Source organism: Oncorhynchus clarkii, chromosome 1 (genome assembly GCF_045791955.1).
Source record: "Oncorhynchus clarkii lewisi isolate Uvic-CL-2024 chromosome 1, UVic_Ocla_1.0, whole genome shotgun sequence".
In the NCBI taxonomy this organism is placed as follows: Eukaryota; Metazoa; Chordata; class Actinopteri; order Salmoniformes; family Salmonidae; genus Oncorhynchus; species Oncorhynchus clarkii.
Genome location: NC_092147.1, coordinates 39,595,842 through 39,621,621, shown reverse-complemented (window position 1 = coordinate 39,621,621; position 25,780 = coordinate 39,595,842). Strand labels below are relative to the sequence as shown.

At 42.2% G+C, this 25,780-nt stretch overlaps 1 protein-coding gene across 4 annotated transcripts in view; it reads left to right on the top strand.

Moving 5' to 3' along the window:
• Window positions 1–423: 423 nt before the first annotated feature.
• Window positions 424–25,780, top strand: part of LOC139406841 (early endosome antigen 1-like) — a 44,832-nt gene continuing 19,475 nt past the window's right edge. The window contains exons 1-9 of one of the 4 annotated variants that reach the window (XM_071149923.1): window positions 424–550; window positions 12,554–12,631; window positions 12,773–12,885; window positions 13,154–13,208; window positions 13,304–13,369; window positions 13,644–13,683; window positions 13,927–14,031; window positions 14,415–14,536; window positions 19,588–19,743. In XM_071149923.1, coding sequence (XP_071006024.1) covers window positions 527–550; window positions 12,554–12,631; window positions 12,773–12,885; window positions 13,154–13,208; window positions 13,304–13,369; window positions 13,644–13,683; window positions 13,927–14,031; window positions 14,415–14,536; window positions 19,588–19,743 — 759 coding nt within the window. In that variant the 5' untranslated portion in view covers window positions 424–526. Of the gene's footprint in view, window positions 551–12,553; window positions 12,632–12,772; window positions 12,886–13,153; window positions 13,209–13,303; window positions 13,370–13,643; window positions 13,684–13,926; window positions 14,032–14,414; window positions 14,537–19,587; window positions 19,744–25,780 lie in introns of those variants that run through there. The other 3 variants (XM_071149941.1, XM_071149949.1, XM_071149932.1) reach the window with 3 other exon arrangements.

Sequence of the window (25,780 nt, the reverse complement as noted above, 5' to 3'; positions counted from 1 at the left end):
AACTTGTTTTCAACTAGCCTACCTGGTTAAATAAAGGTTAAATAAAATTATAATAATAACCAAATTGTTTCCTTTTATACTCAGCTGTGCCTTGCAAGTGCTACAACCAATTGATTTTGTTATCAAACCTCGAGTTTTGAAACAGCCTATAATAGGGTCTGAGAAGAACAATATTGGCAGGCAATATTGGAATTACATTTGTAATTCATACAGAACTATTTTTATTAGGTTCAAGTTAGGCCTACATTTTTAAAGACGTTTTTTTTATTTTTTATCTGAGCGCTAGATCTCGGCTTGCTTTTTGACTGCGAATGTGATCTTTACTCAGAAAGGGTTGGTGACCATTGTTTTTAAACAATTAAAGGTCTTGAACATACTTCTTACTTCAAGACAGAGCCCATCCCACTCACAGCTGCTGTACCAAGCAGTGGGCTTGTCATGTGTACCGAGTAACCAACAACGGCGTAAACTTTTCATTTGGAAGATCGATCGCATTTCATTTGACAGCCAAACACAAATCGATACCATGCTTAGACGGATACTTCAAATGGTAAGATTCCAGAATCAAATCGGCAGGCGTGCAGTTTGTATGAAACCAAGTCCGTTTTATTGTGTTGCACAGGCCTTCCCTTCTGTGTCTCTGTTGTCAGCCAGCCAGGCCGACACAAAACCAGCCGAGATTGATACATGGCTCTGATGCGAACTCGTTATTTAACGTTTAGCCAGCTGGCTCAAATGTCCACGTATAAAAACAGTCAGCAGACAGTTAACTTAGCGTGTTGTTACAATTCGCTTACTACTAACTTAGCTAGTAAAATATAAGTTTGGCTCTTGCCATGGCTGATGGTTAAAATGTAATTAGTTAGCGTCGCTTGCTAACGTTACGCAACATGCCCAGCCAGCTAGCTACCGCTACAGGTTAGCCGTTGCAATTGTTACTACTGTTAGATAGCCAGCTAACCTAGTTCTCTAGAGGATGCTAGTTAACCTATAACCGCTACCTAGATAACGAACGTTAGCCTTCTCGTTTAGCTATGTAGGTCGATTGTTAGCTTTGTTGCTGTAACGTCAAGCAATTAATGTCAATATTAGACATTACCTCCAGAGATTTTTATAACTAACCCAAGATAGACCACAGCTTGTCGTTGTCTAATGTAACGGGCAAGGAGGGAACGCCCACACTGTGAAGTGCACGTGTGTAATAACTATTTGCCCATGCACTCCTCCTAAACAACACCAGTTTTTAAAACTTTAGCAAATGGTAAAGTCTACAACACTTTGTCCACTCTGTTCGTAACCCATTCTAGTTTTGGAAACAGAACTGTATTGAGATCAAATGTTTAATCGATGATAAAATTAGCGTAATGACGACAAATTCATCTCGCTCCATCTTTCTACCACTGCCCAGCATATTTGGTCGAATGGAAACGCCCACTGGATGCTTCACATTTATACATCCGGTGAAATATCTGTTTCATTGTTCTATCTGTGCGCCTACTAGCCAGCTAGCTATCATTATCATGTGTTATTGTGTATCGCGGATTCAGGTCGAGGTGTCATTAGTTCTTGACAGTTTGCATGTTCCAGTCTTTCTTTGACCAATCTGTGATGACCAATCCAACATGTTCAAAACGGAGACAAAGCTACTGAATGTTGTAAAAGTTCCAACACATTCCAACACTTCATGTCGCATGACCTCTGTTGTAGTGGTCAGACAGCAGAACAGTCAGTTCATGCTTAACCACAGATGGACATTAATTTCAGTAATATCATAGAGGATCTTTGATGATATTCAGATATTTATCTCTAGCCTACCTGATAATCACAGCAAAAGTTTTGGTCAGTTACACTAATTCTGTCACATACTGCATTTCAATTTTATTTCACATTACGTCCATTTTTTCCCCCTTTCCTCTATGTTGTTTGGAATTGTCAAGGAAAGATACATACTCAGTAAAGTTGGACGCTGGCTAGGAAACCAAGAGGTTATGGGTTAAAAACTATTGGGTAAAGATAAAGACATCAGTTCTAGGAGATGTGATCCACATTGTCGATGAGTCCCATCCAAAACAGTTCTGAACAGTTTGTGCGTATATTATGTCAACATTTGTGCTGTTGTTAGTTTGTCTTTGGCAAAAGCATTGGAAAGCACAGGGATGGGATCATCATTTTTGTCTATTATGGAGCCAAACGTACATTCCACGACCCCTAATGTATTCAATACATTAAGATGCATGTGTACTACAAATACAATGGGAGAAACGCAGCAGCACATTATAGCTATTCAATCAGACCAAAGAGAAGAGAACATTTACAAACAATAGAACAAATATTAGTGGAACATCACACTGATTTTGATAAATTATTTGTTGTCAGACGGCCAATATATTGGTGCTATATTGTATAGTTTTGACAATATCTCAATATTATTTTTTCCCTGAACGTAACACTATCGTGTTTGCCTGTTGGCTGTGAAAATGTTTAATCAATAATGAAAATGTTTGTTAATCAATGATCAGAAGTTAGTTTATCTTCATCATATGCATTTCATTGTTATTTTGTTTAACTCCACCCCTCACAGTCAGCATTGCTGTCATTTGTGAGCAGGTCCTTCTGCATATACCACTACACACAAACATATTACATTTTGTAATATCTGGCCACCTGGGCAAGAATTGGATGCACCCAATCTTTTCCCCCTAGACAAGTGCAGTACATCAGCTGTACAGATTGGAATCTATATGGTGGAAGAATAGCACAGTGTATAAGTGTACTACTGTCTTCGAGGACCAAGATTTGAATGGAGTAGAGTATATGCCTCTGCATCATAGGATCAAGCCTCCCTTCAGCTGATCCCACTCTCTCAATACATTGGCTGGAGCAATGCGAGGCTTATGGTAAAAGGCTGTATTTAGACTCATACGCCGCGCTACAGTATTCCACCTCTATAAAAGTGTTGTCACGCACAGGCCCCACATGTGAACATCAGAACAGGGGTCTGCAGTGTAGAGGCAACCAGAAAAGCCCGGTCCTCTGAGGCAGTAGTACTCTCACATGCACTGTGCTACAGTAGCTCCGTCTTGTCCATCATCTATCCAACACTCTCAGGTCTAACAAGTGTTTAGGGGCTAGGGTTTGATTGGGATTCGGAAGTGTCAATTTGTCTTACCTAGATTCTTCACGTTCTCTTCCCTCACCCCCTTTTCAAAATGGATTAGAGGGTTAGATTGGAGGTTTCTCCCTTCAACCTTTCTCCTCCAATGCATTTGAAGAGGCGAGGAGAGAGGATGCGAGAAATGAATGAAGGGCCACAGTGGTAGCATTCCTGCCTGACTACATTGCAGATGCATGCCAGATTTCACGCCTGGGTAGGTGTTAAACATATAAACTAACCACATCATATGATATAGCAATCTGATGCCCGACTGTGCAGTTAATGATGTGGCGCACAGTCATAGGTTGATGTAATGCAACATCAGCAATGTAGTCAGGCAGAAACACCATCACATAATTACTCCCTCCTCCCATTCACACCAACATACTTAGGTAATAGACATGACTGGGTGACATAATAAATAAATGTAAGCAACTGAATACAATGGAAATAAATGATAATAGTACACAATGGTCATCACAAGTTAAAGGTAGATTCACAATGTGACGTTACAATGAGCAGTGGGGCGACTTCTGCGACAAACAAAGAGTGAAGTGACGGAGCTTAAGCTCATCAGCATTTGTCAGACAACTATCATGCTACGAGAGTGAAGCAAACTCTTGTGCACAAGAGCAGATGCTTGCCAGTATCTGTGTGATTGCTGATGACTTCAGCAACTTGCTCTCACTCTGCAATATCTTTGGTTCACACTGCTTGTTGTGTCGTGCCATATTGCCGAGTCTCAGTTAAGTATCAATACATAATCACATGCATCCACTCACTCAGTTATTACTCTGGATAGTGCATTCACAATATGTGACCTTGGACTTCATTTGAATCAACATAAAAGCAGCATAAGTAAATCGTGTGAGTTTGAAGTGGTTATTCACTCACCGTTTTTTTGCTGACTTTCCTCCTGCTGGTCGTCACAGCCTCATCTGTACTTAACGTTTCATCTTGGTGTATGCCAATTGTCAAATCTGACAAGTAGGCCTAAACATTGTAATATTCAAAATATTGTCAGCATAAATAAGTACAGTATAATACCGCCATCTACACTGAATGGTTCTTTTAGAATACATGTACATATTTAGCACTTCACATTTAGCAGTCTACGGTCTATCCTGATTGAGAAGGACAAGGAGACGTAGCCACTTCGACTATTAGGATGTTACCCTTATTTGTTTGTCATTTACTGTTTACTGACTGACTGGAGTTGCACTTACTGCAATGATTTTAGAAATTCCAGTGGAATTGATCTTTAGTGTTATGAATGAGACATCTGCTAATCAAAAAATAAGAATAAATGGCACAATGTTAACATGAAACTGTCTGTCTTACCTCTTAATGTTAATTTTACAAGCTTGACTCCCATTTCCGGTGTTGCTGGAAGTTGATAGACACCCATAGGCCCACACCACAGCAGTCTGGTATTCACATGGAAGAAAAACAGAGAATAAACAACATATCATGTTATAAAGTAATTTCCCTTTAAAATATACATTATTTGTTCCACAATCTCCACTCATCTTCGAGTAGGCGGAACACACAGAGCAATCTAGGCCCTTCTTACTCTGGTCTGTGCTTGCCAGAATAATGTTTGTACTTTATCCAACAATAATGTGCCAAATTTAAAGCTAAAACATCTTGTAAATAACTTGGGACTTCTATGGCATTTCACTTGTCTTTAGACAGCACTCGCCTGTATGAGGCTTATCCTCATCCAGGAAGCACCCGCGCTCAGGTCTGTTCAAAGCTGGTCCGACAAATCGGATTCCACTCTTCAAGATTGCTTCGATCACGTGGACTGGGATATATTCCGCATAACGTCGAACAACAACATTGATGAATACGCTGATTGAGCAAGTTTATTAGCAAGTGCATCGGTGATGTTGTACCCACAGCGTCTATTAACCTCTCTAGGGTACGTGGGACGGTAGTGTCCCACCTCGTCAACAGCAGGGCGCCAAATTCAAAACAACAGAAATCCCATAATTAAAATTCCTCAAACATGCATGTATTTTACACCATTTTAAAGATACACTTGTTGCAAATCCAGCCACAGTGTCCAATTTCAAAAAGGCTTTACGACGAAAGCAAACCAAACGATTATGTTAGGTCAGAGCCAAGTCACAGAAAAACACAGCCATTTTTCCAGCCAAAGAGAGGAGTCACAAAAAGCAGAAATATAGATCAAATTAATCACTAACCTTTGATGATCTTCATCAGATGACACTTATATGACTTCATGTTACACAATGCATGTATGTTTTGTTCGGTAAAGTTCATATTTATATCCAAAAATCTGAGTTTACATTGGCGCGTTATGTTCAGTAGTTCCAAAACATTTGCTTATTTTGCAGAGAGCCACATCAATTTACAGAAATACTCATAATAAATATTGCTAAAAGATACAACTGTTATGCATGGAATTTTAGATCCACTTCTCCGTAATGCAACTGCTGTGTCAACTGCTGTGATTTAAAAACATTTTTTACTAAAAAAGCACACCATGCAATAATCTGAGTATGGTACTCAGAGACCAAAACAACCCAAACAGATATCCGCCATGTTGTGTAGTCAACAGAAGTCAGAATTAGCATTATAAATATTCACTTACCTTTGATGATCTTCATCAGAATGCACTCCCAGGAATCCCAGTTCCACAATAAATGTTGGTTTTGTTCAATAATGTCCATCATTTATGTCCAAATACCTCTTTTTGTTAGCGCGTTCAGTACACAATCCAAATTCACAAGGTGCGGTCGCTAGCAGCAGACGAAAAGTTAAAAAGTTGCGTTACAGTCCGTAGGAACATGTCAAACGATGTATAGAATCAATCTTTTTAGGATGTTTTAACATAAATCTTCAATAATGTTCCAACCGGAGAATTCCTTTGTCTGTAGAAATGCAATGGAACAGAGCTCGCTCTCACGTGAACGTGCGAGACTGAGCTCGTGGCTCTCTGGCAGACCTCTGACTCATTCCCCTCTCATTCGCCCCCACTTCACACCACTGTTGACATCTAGTGGAAGCCTTAGGAAGTGCAATATGACCCCATAGACACTGTGTATTCGATAGGCCAAGAGTTAAAAACTACAAACCTCATATTTCCCACTTCCTGGTTGGATTTTTTTCTCAGGTTTTTGCCTGCCATATGAGTTCTGTTATACTCACAGACACAATTCAAACAGTTTTAGAAACATCAGTGTTTTCTATCCAAATCTACTAATTATATGCATATTCTAGCTTTTATGTCTGAGTAGCAAGCAGTTTAATTTGGGCACGCTTTTCATCCAAAATTCCCAATGCTGCCCCCTACCCTAGAGAAGTTAAAACATTCCCCAACCAGAAACCGTGGATTGATGGCAGCATTCACACAAAACTGAAGGCGCTAACCACTGCTTTTAATCAGGGCAAGGTGACCAGAAACATGACCGAATACAAACAGTGTAGCTATTCCCTCCGCAAGGCAATCAAACAAGCTTAGCGTCAGTATAGAGACAAAGTGGAGTCGCAAGTCAACGGCTCAGACACGAGAGGTATGTGGCAGGGTCTACAGTCAATCACAGACAAAAGGAAAACCGTCCCCGTCGCGGACCACGATGTCTTGCTCCCAGACAGACTAAACAACTTCTTTGCTCGCTTTGAGGACAATACAGTGCCACTGACACGGCCCGCTACCAAAACCTGCGGGCTCTCCTTCACTGCAGCCAACGTGAGTAAAACATTTAAACGTGTTAACCCTCGCAAGGCTGCAGGCCCAGACGGTATCCCCGGCCGTGTCCTCAGAGCATGTGCAGACCAGCTGGCTGGTGTGTTTACGGACATATTCAATCAATCCTTATCCCAGTCTGCTGTTCCCACATGCTTCAAGAGGACCACAGTTGTTCCTGTTCCCAAGAAAGCTAAGGTAACTGAGCTAAATGACTACCGCCCCGTAGCACTTACTTCCGCCATCATGAAGTGCTTTGACAGACTAGTCAAGGACCATATCACCTCCACCCTACCTGACACCCTAGACCCACTCCAATTTGCTTACTGCCCCAATAGGTCCACAGACGACGCAATTACACTGCACACTGCCCTAACCCATCTGGACAAGAGGAATACCTATGTAAGAATGCTGTTCATCGATTACAGCTCAGCATTTAACACCATAGTACCCTTCAAACTCATCATTAAGACCCTGGGTCTCAACCCCGCCCTGTGCAACTGGGTCCTGAACTTTCTGACGGGCCGCCCCCAGGTGGTGAGGGTAGGTAACATCTCCACCCCACTGATCCTCAACACTGGTGCCCCTCAAGGGTGCGTTCTCAGCCCTCTCCTGTACTCCCTGTTCACCCATGACTGCGTGGCCATGCACGCCTCCAACACAATCATCAGGTTTGCAGACGACACTACAGTGGTAGGCTTGATTACCAACAACGACGAGATGGCCTACAGGGAGGAGGTGAGGGCCCTCGGAGTGTGGTGTCAGGAAAATAACCTCACACTCAATGTCAACAAAACAAAGGAGATCATTGTGGACTTCAGGAAACAGCAGCGGGAGCAGCCTCCTATCCACATTGACGAGACAGTAGTGGAGAGGGTAGAAAGTTAAGTTACTCGGCGTACACATCATGGACAAACTGAAATGTTCCACCCACACAGACAGCGTGGTGAAGAAGGCGCAGCAGCGCCTCTTCAACCTCAGGAGGCTGAAGAAATTTAGCTTGTCACCAAAAACACTCGCAAACTTTTACAGATGCACAATCGAGAGCATCCTGTCTTATTTCTCTCATTTTGTGCACAAATGTGTTTACATCCCTGTTGGTGAGCATTTCTTCTTTGCCAATATAATCCTGACAAATGTGGCATATCAATAAGATGATTAAACATAATCCCTTTGATGGTTAAGCATTGCACCGTTACTACCATTACTGTCCCTCAATTCCACATTGCAAAGTTTGCATTTCACCATATCGCTGTATCTCGCTATTTCTTGACGTGCAATGTCTCAACTTCATTAAAGCAGGGCCTATCCTCAATGAATAGGCTAGGGTATTCTAAACGCAACAGTCCGAAGACTGAGCACACACTCACAACATTAGCAAAGAGAAAGAGCAAATTCACAGAAGTAGCCTAAAGGTCACTTCTTCCTCTCTGGTTTTATTGAAATTCCACAACTTTCCCCAGGCCTTTATAGCCTACTGCTAGTTAGTATAGTATTGTAACTCTGCCGTTCGAGCATGCTTTTGTGGCAGAGTCGATAGCGCGCCGGACCTCGGGCTGGAAGGTCGAGGGTTCGAGACCTGCTCCCTGCTGTTTCATTACATTGGTGTTAGAAGTGGGATCGGACCTTGCATCCACGACAGTGCGTGTGCTTGGCCGGTGAGCGCGTTCCTGTAAGACGAAGAGTCGCAAGCTAGCGCAAAGATGCGCTCTTTGAAAGGAGGGAGTAGTGTCCCAACAGTTTGGGCTAAAAACTATTATGAGTCTCTCACGAACACATACATGTCAGTTGTTTTGCTCTTGGATGCCCACAAGCCTTTTCTGAATTTCCCCGGTAACAGTTTTAAAACAGGAATGAAAGTATATATGGAGATAGTTTAGTGCCTAAAATAAGGGGTTAAATGCATGTTAAAAGTAAATAAGAAAGATCAGGGAACATTGTTCAATATTTGAGAGATAAATAATCTAAACCTTTTGATTTTTTTTGGGGGGGGTGTCATGACTCTGGCCTGGGGGTAGGTTTATGACAGTCATAAATACCCCCTCCCCCTTTTTTTCCTCTCTCTACCATACTGATGGGACTATTGAAAATCCCTTGGTTAACATAGAGATTCTGGGAACATCAGTAGGTGGGAGGGGGGGGATTAACCATATTTTGGTAAACCGACTAGTTGAACATATGCGTTGGTACTTAATGAATATGATGTCAGTTCGGTTGTCATCTGAGACTTTCTCATCAATGATAGGATGACAAACTCTACAGTGGAAAGTCTACACATTATAGTTATCAGATTCACATGGAATTGTTGTGCAATTTAAATGTTTGAATATGAAATGTGATTTTAGCTTCTAAAATGTGAGAATTGGGTTTTCATGAGTGAATTAGGCCCGACTCATGGCCCGCCCACGTGAAGAGACATTGGTTATAACCAATGAAACACGCACTCCTCTCCCTACCTACAGTGCCTTGCGAAAGTATTCGGCCCCCTTGAACTTTGCGACCTTTTGCCACATTTCAGGCTTCAAACATTAAGATATAAAACTGTATTTGTTTGTGAAGAATCAACAACAAGTGGGACACAATCATGAAGTGGAATGACATTTATTGGATATTTCAAACTTTTTTAACAAATCAAAAACTGAAAAATTGGGCGTGCAAAATTATTCAGCCCCCTTAAGTTAATACTTTGTAGCGCCACCTTTTGCTGCGATTACAGCTGTAAGTCGCTTGGGGTATGTCTCTATCAGTTTTGCACATCGAGAGACTGAAATTTTTTCCCATTCCTCCTTGCAAAACAGCTCGAGCTCAGTGAGGTTGGATGGAGAGCATTTGTGAACAGCAGTTTTCAGTTCTTTCCACAGATTCTCGATTGGATTCAGGTCTGGACTTTGACTTGGCCATTCTAACACCTGGATATGTTTATTTTTGAACCATTCCATTGTAGATTTTGCTTTATGTTTTGGATCATTGTCTTGTTGGAAGACAAATCTCCGTCCCAGTCTCAGGTCTTTTGCAGACTCCATCAGGTTTTCTTCCAGAATGGTCCTGTATTTGGCTCCATCCATCTTCCCATCAATTTTAACCATCTTCCCTGTCCCTGCTGAAGAAAAGCAGGCCCAAACCATGATGCTGCCACCACCATGTTTTAAAGTGGGGATGGTGTGTTCAGGGTGATGAGCTGTGTTGCTTTTACGCCAAACATAACGTTTTGCATTGTTGCCAAAAAGTTCAATTTTGGTTTCATCTGACCAGAGCACCTTCTTCCACATGTTTGGTGTGTCTCCCAGGTGGCTTGTGGCAAACTTTAAACAACACTTTTTATGGATATCTTTAAGAAATGGCTTTCTTCTTGCCACTCTTCCATAAAGGCCAGATTTGTGCAATATACGACTGATTGTTGTCCTATGGACAGAGTCTCCCACCTCAGCTGTAGATCTCTGCAGTTCATCCAGAGTGATCATGGGCCTCTTGGCTGCATCTCTGATCAGTCTTCTCCTTGTATGAGCTGAAAGTTTAGAGGGACGGCCAGGTCTCTGTAGATTTGCAGTGGTCTGATACTCCTTCCATTTCAATATTATCGCTTGCACAGTGCTCCTTGGGATGTTTAAAGCTTGGGAAATCTTTTTGTATCCAAATCCGGCTTTAAACTTCTTCACAACAGTATCTCGGACCTGCCTGGTGTGTTCCTTGTTCTTCATGATGCCCTCTGCGCTTTTAACGGACCTCTGAGACTATCACAGTGCAGGTGCATTTATACGGAGACTTGATTACACACAGGTGGATTGTATTTATCATCATTAGTCATTTAGGTCAATATTGGATCATTCAGAGATCCTCACTGAACTTCTGGAGAGAGTTTGCTGCACTGAAAGTAAAGGGGCTGAATAATTTTGCACGCCCAATTTTTCAGTTTTTGATTTGTTAAAAAGTTTGAAATATCCAATAAATGTCGTTCCACTTCATGATTGTGTCCCACTTGTTGTTGATTCTTCACCAAAAAATACAGTTTTATATCTTTATGTTTGAAGCCTGAAATGTGGCAAAAGGTCGCAAAGTTCAAGGGAGCCGAATACTTTCGCAAGGCACTGTATATAAAGCCTTGACGACAATATAACCTCCTGTTCTGAGGACGTGAGGACGATGGTCCATACGTTAAAAAGGACTAACATGTCATCTACAGAACTAAGCCAACCGCAGTGTGAGCATTGGTTGTGAATGGTATGAACTTTGAACTCTTATTCACTAAAGAAGTGAGACATCCTAGCCGTTGAGTTAGCAACAGCAGTTAAAAACGTGGGTTAGGAAAGGACAGACAGAGTATCCCGTCTACCACCCAACGACGACACTACAACGTTTCCCGTTCACCACCAGAGACACTCTTCAAAGGACTCTGTTGGGCAACACGGCCATCCATCTATCCATCTACCACCAACCTATTGAAGCGCAGCTCAGAGTAAATATTTATTGCATTTTCCTTTTCCAAATGGGCAGTAATTTAGAATGCATAGGATATTGTATTTACGATAGCACAGCTTTTCCCTTTTGTGCTTCAGTCTTCCCGCTCTTTCACTCAAGCCCAACCCACTTTCCTTTGTGTAACCAGCTGTCATATCTGCTAAATAAATAATTAAACCCAATTTTGTATTGCTGATTCAACTTGTTAGCCAGGGTTCGTGAAGATAACCAAGAATTTACAACTTTCAGATGAGACTGAAATAAGGTGACGATTAATATTGACTGCTATTGATGTAAAATATTACTAGGTCTTTAAGAGCTTATTCAGAAGATAACAGCTCTATAAATATTATTTTGTGGTGCCCCAACTTTCTAGTTAATTACATTTACATGATTAGCTCAATCAGGTAATAGGATTTTATAGAATAGCATGTCATATCACTTAATATGGCATAGCCAAAGACACGACAGGGGACTGTTTGTTGTTCCATGTAGTGAATCTGTTATTCAATGCATTTCTATGGACTAATAGCAGTAATGCCAAATGTATATTTTCTTGATACCTTAAGGGGTCATACAATTCCAAATCAAATAGCTAAATGATCCTTGGTATGACATCTTAAAACAAATCCAGATTTTAGCTTAATAGAGTTTAAGCACTATTGCACACAGTGAGGCCATGCAACTTAGGTGACTTGTTAAGCACATTTTTACTCCTGAACTTACTTAGGCTTGCCATAATGAAGGGGTTGAATACTTATTGAATGAAGACATTTCAACTTTTAATTTTTAATTATTTTGTAAAAAATGTGAAAACATAATTCCACTTTGATATTATGGGGTATTGTGTAAGCCAGTGACAAAAAATAAATTGAATCCATTTGAAATTCAGGCTGTAACACAACAAAAAATGGAAAAAGTTAACGGGTGTGAATACTTTCTGAAGGCACTGTATTTAAATGGTTATTATGGTTATTTTATTTTTATGACGGTCTTCATCAATAACCTTCGGTTACATGGATTTATGGTAATTGTGCCAGCCCTAGTCTCAGCTATTCAATTTAAGCTAGTGCAACTGTGGAAGAAAATAACATATCAGAGCTGTTCTTCAATACCCATAACATGTCAACGCTACTTGTTTTGGTAGATTTCAGGAAATGGATGGCCTCACAAGATGCCCCCGGCTGTGACTCACTGTCATTTGACAATGTTTTGTCTCCCTCTTACAGACTCCTGGGAAAGGAGGCTCTCAGAACTCTGAGTCAGACCAGCCCAGTGCAGACTTCAACAATGACCAGACCTCTGAGGTAACACTTGTCTCGTGTAACTCACCTGACTGACTGTATTGCCTACCAAAGGGGGAACCCCTGGGCTACTGTACCACTGAACATTAAGTTGTAGGGCCATGATCCCTCTCCTGTAGTCTGATAACATCTGTCTGTTTGTAGGGGTTCATCTGTCCCCAGTGCATGAAGTCCCACAACTCAGCAGAGGAGCTATTCAAGCACTATGAGCTGTACCACGATTCAGGAGACCAGCCCTCACACATGGGCCCTGGCCGGTAAGAACCCCTTTTTCTACTGTTTAACATAAGGGTTATACTTCGTTGCCCTCGATCTCGGTGTGTAGAATACTAGGCTTATCGTGTACCTTTTTCCTCCTATGGCCCCTGGTCATAACATTTACCAGCACACCCACACATTTTCTTCTTCCTCAGTCTGTCTTATCCTTATATACTTAGAGTAATTACAAAGTGTTCTATAGAAGTACAGATTAATAAAGAACATTTTTAAAGTACATTTCAGGTAATGTCATCTCTTTTTTTTCAGTGAAGACCTTGTGCTTCTCCGGCAAGAGTTGCAAGAACTGCAGACTTCGCTCAAGGTACGAACATACATTTTTGGGAAGAGATTATATAGATAATGTATTATGTTTATTGATCGTGTGTGTGTGTGTGTGTGTGTGTGTGTGTGATTCAGGAGGAGAAATGGTTCTCTGCAGAGTTGAAGAAGGAACTAGACAAAGTGCAAGGACACCTGAAGCAAGTAATTCCTCTTAGATGACTCATATCAAATAATATCTTAAGACGGCCACTTGCTCAGAAATAAACGCCCTCCTCAGTTCAAATACATTTGAATTTTTCATGTCGAATTGTACCAGAATGCATTGGGGGAATTGACCTGAAATAAGGATGCAGTAGCAGTCATGCGATAATAAAATAGCAAACTACAGTCAAATGCATTTTACAGTTGAGCAATGCTGATGCTTGATACAGTGCTTAGCTGGTATGGTGTGACATCAGTATTCCTCTCTGTTCAGGGTCCACAGAATGATGGCCAGACAGGATTAGAGGATTCTGGTGAGTGAATTAAGATCATGTTCAATAGGCCCCAAACAGAAGAAAACGTTGAGAAACAAAAAAGTACTTTATGTAATCGTCCAATAAGACATTTTGTTTTCATTTTCCCTTGCACAATGTTTTGCTATTGTGTGCTCAAATGAACATGACCCAGTTCTTGAATTCCTATTGTCTCGTTACTTTGATAGCGGACTTCAATCACTGAGATATTGATGCTCATTCCTTTCCATTTCCCCCATGCAGCCTTGGTGATTAAGCTGAACGAGGCGGAGACAGAGACGTTCAACATCAAGCAGATGAAAGACCTGTTTGAGCAGAAGGCTGCCCAGCTGGCCACAGATATTGTGGGTTAGTGTGTGGCGGCCATCTTTATATCCAGCTTCAGTGTGGTCGGTGTGACTGGGAGCACTGTGTGTTGCTGGCTGACTCTGTTGGAAACCACAGTGGATGTTGTTCTCCCGACTTCATATCTGGGCCATAATGTGAATCTATTGTGTTGTGTTCAGTAGGGAGTCTGAGGTATAGTTCATTTAGCTTCTCTAAACCTGCTTTGGTTGAACCACATTTAATTTCACTATTCATTGTGTAAATGTATATTTTTTGGGGAAATGGATGTTCCATAGGCAGGTAGCTCAGAGGTAAGGGTTAGGATAGAAGATAAAAATACAGATTGATACTTTATTGTTCTCTAAAGGGCAATTCAATTTAATGTGTGTTGGTGACCCTGATAGATGTCAAGTCTCGTTATGATGAGGAGAAGAGCCTGAGGGAGGATGCAGACCAGAGGCTGGCGAACCTGAGCCAGGAGCTGCAGAGAGAGAGGCAGGACAAGGACCGGCTCCACACTGAACTGGTAACTAACAGAGACTGTGTATACACTGTCAGACAAGCATACATAAAAGCATAGACACACTGTCACGTGTGTGTGTGTGTATATATTACAGTTGTCGGACGTTTACATACACCTTTGCCAAATACATTAAAACTCAGTTTTTCACAATTCCTGACATTTAATCCTAGTAAAAATTCCCTCTCTTAGGTCAGTTAGGATCACTACTTTATTTTAAGAATGTGAAATGTCAGAATAATAGTAGAGAGAATGATTTATTTCAGCTTTTATTTATTTCATCACATTCCCAGTGGGTCAGAAGTTTACATACACTCAATTAGTATTTGGTAGCATTGCCTTTAAATTGTTTAACTTGGGTCAAACGTTTTGGGTAGCCTTTCACAAGTTTCCCACAATAAGTTGGGTGAATTTTGGCCCATTCCTCCTGACAGAACTGGTGTAACTGAGTCAGGTTTGTAGGCCTCCTTGCTCACACACGCTTTTTTAGTTCTGCCCACAATTTTTCTATGGGATTGAGGTCAGGGCTTTATGACGGCCACTCCAATACCTTGACTTTGTTGTCCTTAGGCCATTTTGCCACAACTTGGGAAGTGCTTGAAGTCATTGTTCATTTGGAAGACGCATTTGCGACCAAGCTTCAACTTCCTGACTGATGTCTTGAGATGTTGCTTCAATATATCCACGTCATTTTCCTCCCTCATGACGCCATCTATTTTGTGAAGTACACCAGTCCCTCCTGCAGCACAGCACCCCCACAACATGATGCTGCCAACCCCTGTGATTCACGGTTGGGATGGTGTTCTTCGGCTTGCAAGCCTCCCCCTTTTTTCTCCGAACATAACAATGGTCATTATGGCCAAACAGTTCTATTTTTGTGTCATCAGACCAGAGGGCATTTCTCCAAAAAGTACGATCTTTGTCCCCATGTGCATTTGCAAACCGTAGTCTGACTTTTTTATGGCGGTTTTGGAGCAGTGACTTCTTCCTTGTTGAGCGGCCTTTCAGGTTATGTCGATATAGGACTGGTTTTACTGTGAATATAGATACTTTTGTACCTGTTTCCTCCAGCATCTTCACAAGGTCCTTTACTGTTGTTCTGGGATTGATTTGCACTTTTCGCACCAAAGTACATTCATCTCTAGGAGACAGAACGTGTCTCCTTCCTGAGCGGTATGACGGCTGCGTGGTTCCATGGTGTTTATACTTGCGTACTATTGTTTGTACAGATGAACGTGGTACCTTCAGGCGTTTGGAAAATTCTCCCAAGGAAGAACCAGACTTGTGGAGGTCTACAATTTTTTGGGCAGATTTCTTTTGTTTTTCCCATGATGTCAAGCAAAGAGGCAGTGAGTTTGAAGGTAGGCCTTGAAATACATCCACAGGTATACCTCCAGTTGACTCAAATGATGTGAATTAGCCTATCAGAAGCTTCTAAAGCCATGACATAATTTTCTGGAATTTTCCAAGCTGTTTAAAGGCACAGTCAACTTAGTGTATGTAAACTTCTGACCCACTGGAATTGTGATACATTTGAATTTTAAGTGAAATAATATGTTAATTACTTGTCATGCACAAAGTAGATGTCCTAACCGACTTGCCAAAACTATAGTTTGTTAAGAAGAAATTTATGGAGTGGTTGAAAAACGAGTTTTAATGACACCAACCTAAGTGTATGTAAACTTCTGAATTCAACTGTTTGTGTGTGTGTGTGTGTGTGTGTGTGTGTGTGTGTGTGTGTATATATGTATATGTATGTGTAGAATAGACTGACGGGTTTCAGAAGAAAGGTCTTTGTTTCTGCCCATTTTGAGCCATAATCGAAGCCACAAATGCTGATGCTCCATATATATACACACACTACCGTTCTAAAGTTTGGGGTCACTTAGAAATGTCCTTGTTTTTGAAAGAAAAGCAAATTTTTTGTCCTTTAAAATAACATCAAATTGATCAGAAATACAGTGTAGACATTGTTAATGTTGTAAATGACTATTGTAGCTGGAAACGGCAGATAAAAAAAAAAAAATGGAATATCTACATAGGCGTACAGAGGCCCATTATCAGCAACCATCACTCCTGTGTTCCAATGGCACGTTGTGTTAGTGAATCCAAGTTTATAATTTTAAAAGGCTAATTGATAATATGAAAACCCTTTTGCAATTATGTTAGCACAGCTGAAAACTGTTCTGATTAAAGAAGCAATAAAACTGGCCTTCTTTAGACTAGTTGAGTATCTGGAGCATCAGCATTTATGGCTTTGATTACAGGCTCAAAATTGGCAGAAACAAAGATCTTTCTTCTGAAACTCGTCAGTCTATTCTTCTTCAGAGAAATTAAGGGTATTCCGTGCGAGATATTGGCAAGTTATGAAGATCTCGTACAGCACTGTGTACTACTCCCTTCACAGAACAGCTCAAACTGGCTCTAACCAGAATAGAAAGAGGAGTGGGAGGCCCCGGTGCACAACTGAGCAAGAGGGCAAGTACATTAGAGTGTCAAGTTTGAGAAACAGACGCCTCACACGTCCTCAACTGGCAGCTTTGTTAAATAGTACCCGCAAAACACCAGTCTCAACGTGAAGAGGCGACTCCGGGTTGCTGGCCATCTAGGCAGAGTTGCAAAGAAAAACCCATATCTCAGACTGGCCAATAAAAAGAAAAGATTAAGATGGACAAAATAACAGACACTGGACAGAGGAACTCTGCCTAGAAGGTCAGCATCCCGGAGTCGCCTCTTCACTGTTGACTCTCTATTTGCAGGAGTGGCCGTCCTGCAAATATATATATATATATATATATATATATATATATATGTACACACACACACACACACACACAGTGGGGAGAACAAGTATTTGATACACTGCCGGTTTTTCAGGGTTTCCTACTTAAAAAGCATGTAGAGGTCTGTAATTTTTATCATAGGTACACTTCAACTGTGAGAGACTGAATCTAGAACAACAATCCAGAAAATCACATTGTATAATTTTTAAGTAATTAATTTGCATTTTATTGCATGCAATAAGTATTTGATACATCAGAAAAGCAGAAATTAATATTTGGTACAGAAACCTTTGTTTGCAATTACAGAGATCATACGTTTCCTGTAGTTCTTGACCAGGTTTGTACACACTGCAGCAGGGATTTTGGCCCACTCCTCCATACAGACCTTCTCCAGATCCCTCAGGTTTCGGGGCTGTCACTGGGCAATACGGACTTACAGCTCCCTCCAAAGATTTTCTATTGGGTTCGGGTCTGGAGACTGGCTAGGCCACTCCAGGACCTTGAGATGCTTCTTACGGAGCCACTCCTTAGTTGCCCTGGCTGTGTGTTTCGGGTTGTTGTCATGCTGGAAGACCCAATCATGACCCATCTTCAATGCTCTTACTGAGGGAAGGTGGTTGTTGGCCAAGATCTTGCGATACATGGCCCCATCCATCCTCCCCTCAATACGGTGCAGTCGTCCTGTCCCCTTTGCAGAAAAGCATCCCCAAAGAATGATGTTTCCACCTCCATGCTTCACGGTTAGGATGGTGTTCTTGGGGTTGTATTCATCCTTCTTCTTCCTCCAAACACGGCGAGTGGAGTTTAGACCAAAAAGCTCTATTTTTGTCTCATCAGACCACATGACCTTCTCCTATTCCTCCTCTGGATCATCCAGATGGTGATTGGCAAACTTCAGATGGGCCTGGACATGCGCTGGCTTGAGCAGGGGGACCTTGCGTGCGCTGCTGGATTTGAATCCATGTCGGCGTAGTGTGCTTCTAATGGTTTTCTTTGAGACTATGGTCCCAGCTTTCTTCAGGTCATTGACCAGGTCCTGCCGTGTAGTTCTGGGCTGATCCCTCACCTTCCTCATGATCATTGATGCCCCACGAGGTGAGATCTTGCATCGAGCCCCAGACCGAGGGTGATTGACCGTCATCTTGAACTTCTTCCATTTTCTAATAATTGCGCCAACAGTTGTTGCCTTCTCACCAAGCTGCTTGCCTATTGTCCTGTAGCCCATCCCAGCCTTGTGCAGGTCTACAATTTTATCCCTGACGTCCTTACACAGCTGTCTGGTCTTGGCCATTGTGGAGAGGTTGGAGTCTGTTTGATTGAGTGTGTGGACAGGTGTCTTTTATACAGGTAACGAGTTCAAACAAGGTGCAGTTAATACAGGTAATGAGTGGAGAAGAGGAGGGCTTCTTAAAGAAAAACTAACAGGTCTGTGAGAGCCAGAATTCTTACTGGTTGGTAGGTGATCAAATACTTATTGCATGCAATAAAATGCAAATTAATTACTTCAAAATCATACAATGGGATTTTCTGGATTTTTGTTTTAGATTCCGTCTCTCACAGTTGAAGTGTACCTATGATAAAAATTACAGACCTCTACATGCTTTGTAAGTAGGAAAACCTGCAAAATCGGCAGTATATCAAATACTTGTTCTCCCCACTATATATATATATATATATATATATATATATATATATAGACTGATATATAGCTACCAGTTAAAAGTTTGGACACCTACTCATTCACAGGTTTTTGTTTGTTTACTATTTTCTACATTGTAGAATAATAGTGAAAATATCAAAACTTTGAAATAACACAGATGGAATCATGTAGTAAGCAAAAAAGGGTTAAACAAATAAATGTATCTTATATTTGAGATTCTTCAAAGTAGCCACTCTTTGCCTTGATGACAGGTTTGCAAACTCTTGGCATTCTCTCAGCCAGCTTCACCTGGAATGCTTTTCCAAAGGTCTTGAAGGAGTTCCCACATATGCTGAGCACTTGTTGGCTGCTTTTCCTTCACTCTGCGGAGAGTAGTAACAGTGCTGAAATGTAGCCATTTATTGACAATTTGTCTTACCGTGGACTGACTTTTAGAGATACTTTTGTAACTCTTTCCAGCTTTATTTATAGCAACAATTCTTAATCTTAGGTCTTCTGAGATCTCTTTTGTTCGAGGCATGGTTCTTCTCACTCAGGCAATGCTTCTTGTGAATAGCAAAGCCCAAACCTCTTCCCCCTTTGCCATCACCTCGGATCCTTCTGCTACCCCATAGCTGCAGCGGCCAGGAGTGGAGGACGTGGAGCTACTGCAGAAGGAGCTGATTCAGGTGCAGACGTTGATGGACAGGATGACACGTGAGAGGGAGGAGGAGTCCGAACACCTCAAGAGCAAATATGAGCAACTGCAGGCTGACCACACCAGCTCAGAGGTAAGGCTGCAGGGGGAATGGCACATCTTGCTCTTGGATTAGTTTTGTGTTACTGGTCCAGTTTTTACTGCTAGTATCTTCACTATTCCTTAGTGCAAGGCAGGCCCAAGGGGTTAGGGCAGCTAGTCAGTTAGCGCTTTGGCTTCTCTGTTTGCACAAGGGAGACTTCAGGAAATATGCTTGTAATCATCTTTACACACACACTACTCCCGAGTGGCGCAGCAGTCTAAGGCATTGCATTTCAGTGCAAGAGGCGTCACTACAGACAACCTGGTTAGAATCCAGGCTGTATCATAACCGGACGTAATTGGGAGTCCCATAAGTCGACTCAGACAGATCCAGCTCACTATCAGATAGATGTTAGTTTAAAAGGGAAAATGAATATGTTCATGCAACAGTTTTTAGTGCATTGATTCGTATTCTTCCCGCATCAGGTTCTTTCCATGAATCAAATTGAATCGCACCGAATCGTTTCAAACTTAAAGTATCGTTGCTGTATCGTATCTGAGCCGATGTATCTACACTGAAAAAATATTTAAATGCAACATGTGAAGTGTTGGTCCCATGTTTCATGAGCTGAAATAAAAGATCCCAGAAATGTCCAATACGCACAAAAAAAACTATTTCTCTCAAAGGTTGTGGACAAATGTGTTTACATCGCTGTTAGTGAGCATTTCTCCTTTGCCAAGATAATCCATCCACCTAACAGGTGTGGCATATCAAGAAGCTGATTAAACAGCATGATCATTACAGAGGTGCACCTTGTGCTGGGACAATAAAAGGCCACTCTAAAATGTGCCGTTTTGTTACACAACACAATGCTACAGATGCAATTGGCATGCTGACTGCCGGAATGTCCACCAGAGCTGTTGCCAGAGAATTGAATGTTTAAATGTTTATTTCTCTATCATAAACCGCCTCCAATATAATTTTAAAGAATTGGCTGTGCATCTAACCGGCCTCACAACCGCAGACTATGTGTATGGCGTTGTGTTTGCTGATGTCAAGGTTGTGAACAGAGTGCCCCATGGTGGGGTTATGGTATGGGCAGGCATAAGCTATGGACAACGAACACAATTGCATTTTATTGTTGGCAATTTGAATGCACAGAAATACCGTGATGCGATCCGAGGCATATTGTGAGGCCCATTTGATTTATTTTCATGGTATTGATGACCAACAAATGCATATCTGTATTCCCAGTCATGTGAAATTCAGAGATTAGGGCCTAATGAATTTATTTCAATTGACTGATTTCCTTATATGAACTGTAACTCAGTTAAATCTTTGAAATTATTGCATGTTGCGTTTTTATGTTTTTGTTCAGTATAGATTCGTATCTAATTGTGCTTGTGAAGAGAGAAGCACGTCCCTATCACATTCACAGTCAGAAAACTATGTAAATATTGAATAAAAAAACGAAAGGTTTTACATTCCCTTTTAACAATTGTTGAATTGTCACATACTCCATTCACATGGCATTGACATCATACAAGTGTTCTCCAAGTGGATACGACGTTTTTGTTTAACAATTTCTCAATAAACAGAAAACCTTTACTCTCATTCTACAACCTTTGCCTAGTTGTAAACACTGATTAGACACTGATTCTCCCTCACCTAGCACCTACACTTAAAAACACGCTCCAGATTGGCCACAATAACCTTCATATTCAATGTTTTTGAATAAAGGGAGGCTTGAACTCGTAATCCTGCATACTTCAGTGATATTTCATGCATTATTGAACCCATAAGACTTTGGGAGGAGAAGGAGAAGTCTAGCTATGAGTGTTTCTGACCGGGTTCATCCCAAATTTGTTTTTGTTTTTTTACGTGTTATTTCTTACATTAGTACCCCAGGTCATCTTAGGTTTCATTACATACAGTCGACAAGAACTACTGAATATAAGATCAGCGTCAACTCACCATCAGTACAAGAATATGTTTTTCGCGACGCGGACCCTGTGTTCTGCCTTACAAACAGGACAACGGAGTGGATCCTATGCAGCGACCCAAAAAAACGACTCCGAAAGAGAGGGAAACGAGGCGGTCTTCTGGTCAGACTCCGGAGACGGGCACACCGTGCACCACTCCCTAGCATTCTTCTTGCCAATGTCCAGTCTCTTGACAACAAGGTTGATGAAATCCGAGCAAGGGTAGCATTCCAGAGGGACATCAGAGACTGTAACGTCCTTTGCTTCACTGAAACATGGCTCACTGGAGAGACTCTATCCGAAGCGGTGCAGCCAACGGGTTTCTCCACGCATCGCGCTGACAGAAACAAACATCTTTCTGGTAAGAAGAGGGGCGGGGGCGTATGCCCCATGTCACGTGACATGGTGTGATGAAAGAAACATACAGGAACTCAAATCCTTCTGTTCACCTGATTTAGAATTCCTCACAATCAAATGTAGACCGCATTATCTACCAAGAGAATTCTCTTCGATTATAATCACAGCCGTATATATCCCCCCCCCCCAAGCAGACACATCGATGGCTCTGAACAAACTTTATTTAACTCTCTGCAAACTGGAAACGATTTATCCGGAGGCTGCATTCATTGTAGCTGGGGATTTTAACAAGGCTAATCTGAAAACAAGACTCCCTAAATTTTATCAGCATATCGATTGCACAACCAGGGGTGGAAAGACCTTGGATCATTGTTACTCTAACTTCCGCGACGCATATAAGGCCCTGCCCCGCCCCCCTTTCGGAAAAGCTGACCACGACTCCATTTTGTTGATCCCTGCCTACAGACAGAAACTAAAACAAGAGGCTCCCACGCTGAGGTCTGTCCAACGCTGGTCCGACCAAGCTGACTCCACACTCCAAGACTGCTTCCATCACGTGGACTGGGAGATGTTTCGTATTGCGTCAGATAACAACATTGACGAATACGCTGATTCGGTGTGCGAGTTCATTAGAACGTGCGTTGAAGATGTCGTTCCCATAGCAACGATTAAAACATTCCCTAACCAGAAACCGTGGATTGATGGCAGCATTCGTGTGAAACTGAAAGCGCGAACCACTGATTTTAATCAGGGCAAGGTGTCTGGTAACATGACCGAATACAAACAGTGCAGCTATTCCCTCCGCAAGGCTATCAAACAAGCTAAGCGCCAGTACAGAGACAAAGTAGAATCTCAATTCAACGGCTCAGACACAAGAGGCATGTGGCAGGGTCTACTGTCAATCACGGACTACAGGAAGAAATCCAGCCCAGTCACGGACCAGGATGTCTTGCTCCCAGGCAGACTAAATAACTTTTTTGCCCACTTTGAGGACAATACAGTGCCACTGACACGGCCTGCAACGAAAACATGCGGTCTCTCCTTCACTGCAGCCGAGGTGAGTAAGACATTTAAACGTGTTAACCCTTGCAAGGCTGCAGGACCAGACGGCATCCCCAGCCGCGCCCTCAGAGCATGCGCAGACCAGCTGGCCGGTGTGTTTACGGACATATTCAATCAATCCCTATACCAGTCTGCTGTTCCCACATGCTTCAAGAGGGCCACCATTGTTCCTGTTCCCAAGAAAGCTAAGGTAACTGAGCTAAACGACTACCGCCCCGTAGCACTCACATCCGTCATCATGAAGTGCTTTGAGAGACTAGTCAAGGACCATATCACCTCCACCCTACCTGACACCCTAGACCCACTCCAATTTGCTTACCGCCCAAATAGGTCCACAGACGATGCAATCTCAACCACACTGCACACTGCCCTAACCCATCTGGACAAGAGGAATACCTATGTGAGAATGCTGTTCATCGACTACAGCTCGGCATTCAACACCATAGTACCCTCCAAGCTCGTCATCAAGCTCGAGACCCTGGGTCTCGATCCCGCCCTGTGCAACTGGGTACTGGACTTCCTGACGGGCCGCCCCCAGGTGGTGAGGGTAGGCAACAACATCTCCTCCCCGCTGATCCTCAACACTGGGGCCCCACAAGGGTGCGTTCTGAGCCCTCTCCTGTACTCCCTGTTCACCCACGACTGCGTGGCCACGCACGCCTCCAACTCAATCATCAAGTTTGCGGACGACCCAACAGTGGTAGGCTTGATTACCAACAACGACGAGACGGCCTACAGGGAGGAGGTGAGGGCCCTCGGAGTGTGGTGTCAGGAAAATAACCTCACACTCAACGTCAACAAAACTAAGGAGATGATTGTGGACTTCAGGAAACAGCAGAGGGAACACCCCCCTATCCACATCGATGGAACAGTAGTGGAGAGGGTAGCAAGTTTTAAGTTCCTCGGCATACACATCACAGACAAACTGAATTGGTCCACTCACACAGACAGCATCGTGAAGAAGGCGCAGCAGCGCCTCTTCAACCTCAGGAGGCTGAAAAAATTCGGCTTGTCACCAAAAGCACTCACAAACTTCTACAGATGCACAATCGAGAGCATCCTGGCGGGCTGTATCACCGCCTGGTATGGCAACTGCACCGCCCTCAACCGTAAGGCTCTCCAGAGGGTAGTGAGGTCTGCACAACGCATCACCGGGGGCAAACTACCTGCCCTCCAGGACACCTACACCACCCGATGTCACAGGAAGGCCATAAAGATCATCAAGGACATCAACCACCCGAGCCACTGCCTGTTCACCCCGCTATCATCCAGAAGGCGAGGTCAGTACAGGTGCATCAAAGCTGGGACCGAGAGACTGAAAAACAGCTTCTATCTCAAGGCCATCAGACTGTTAAACAGCCACCACTAACACTGAGTGGCTGCTGCCAACACACTGACTCAACTCCAGCCACATTAATAATGGGAATTGATGGGAAATGATGTAAATATATCACTAGCCACTTTAAACAATGCTACCTTATATAATGTTACTTACCCTACATTATTCATCTCATATGCATACGTATATACTGTACTCTATATCATCGACTGTATCCTTATGTAATACATGTATCACTAGCCACTTTAAACTATGCCACTTTGTTTACATACTCATCTCATTTGTACATACTGTACTCGATACCATCTACTGTATCTTGCCTATGCTGCTCTGTACCATCACTCATTCATATATCCTTATGTACATATTCTTTATCCCCTTACACTGTGTACAAGACAGTAGTTTTGGAATTGTTAGTTAGATTACTTGTTATTACTGCATTGTCGGAACTAGAAGCACAAGCATTTCGCTACACTCGCATTAACATCTGCTAACCATGTGTATGTGACAAATAAAATTTGATTTGATTTGATTTGAAATGGCACCCTATTCCCTAAATAGTATACTGCTTTTAAGCAGGGCCCTGGTGCACTAAATAGGGAATAGGGTGCTATTTTGGACACAACATGTGTCCGCTCCAGGTCCCCCTCAATCTCTCTCGCTCTGCCAGTCCTCACAGACCTCTGGTTGATATTTTCAACTGCACAATAAGGGATTGAATGAATACATTTGAATATTAAAAGACCTTGGCTCAGGCTCTTTTTATTTATCATTTTTATTGCGTAATAGCCTTCAGCTGTGATGAATTAACAAGTGCTGCTGTTGTGGTGAGTTAACTGCCTGGGACAGTAGTTTAGAATCCCACGGGTACTTCTAGGTGACGCATCAGCCTTTTTTGTTTTCTGTTTCAAACGCAGTCCAAACATAGATCATTAGGCAGAAATATGCTAATACACACTCACAAAAAAAACTACTTTTTTAATTGGCTCTCCTAATAGATGACAACTTGCATCACTTCGGTTTATACAAAAATGAAATGTTTTGCATATGAATACATTTCATTGAAGGTCGCAACTGTTAAGGACTCACCTGACCTTTTTATAATGGAATAATACATTGTGAATAAATCTCATAGGTTCATGGGGGTCTTGCCTGGCTCATCCTGTAGTCCTACATGGGCTAGTAGACTATATTACCCATCCACCCCTGCCCTACCTGGGCTTGACCACACAACCCCCTGTCCTCAACCTGTTTTAACTGTGCTAGACTACACTACCTATCCACCCCGGCTTTAGTAAATCCGCTTAATAACCCCAACTTTGTAACAAAAACAACCACTTCCTGCTTG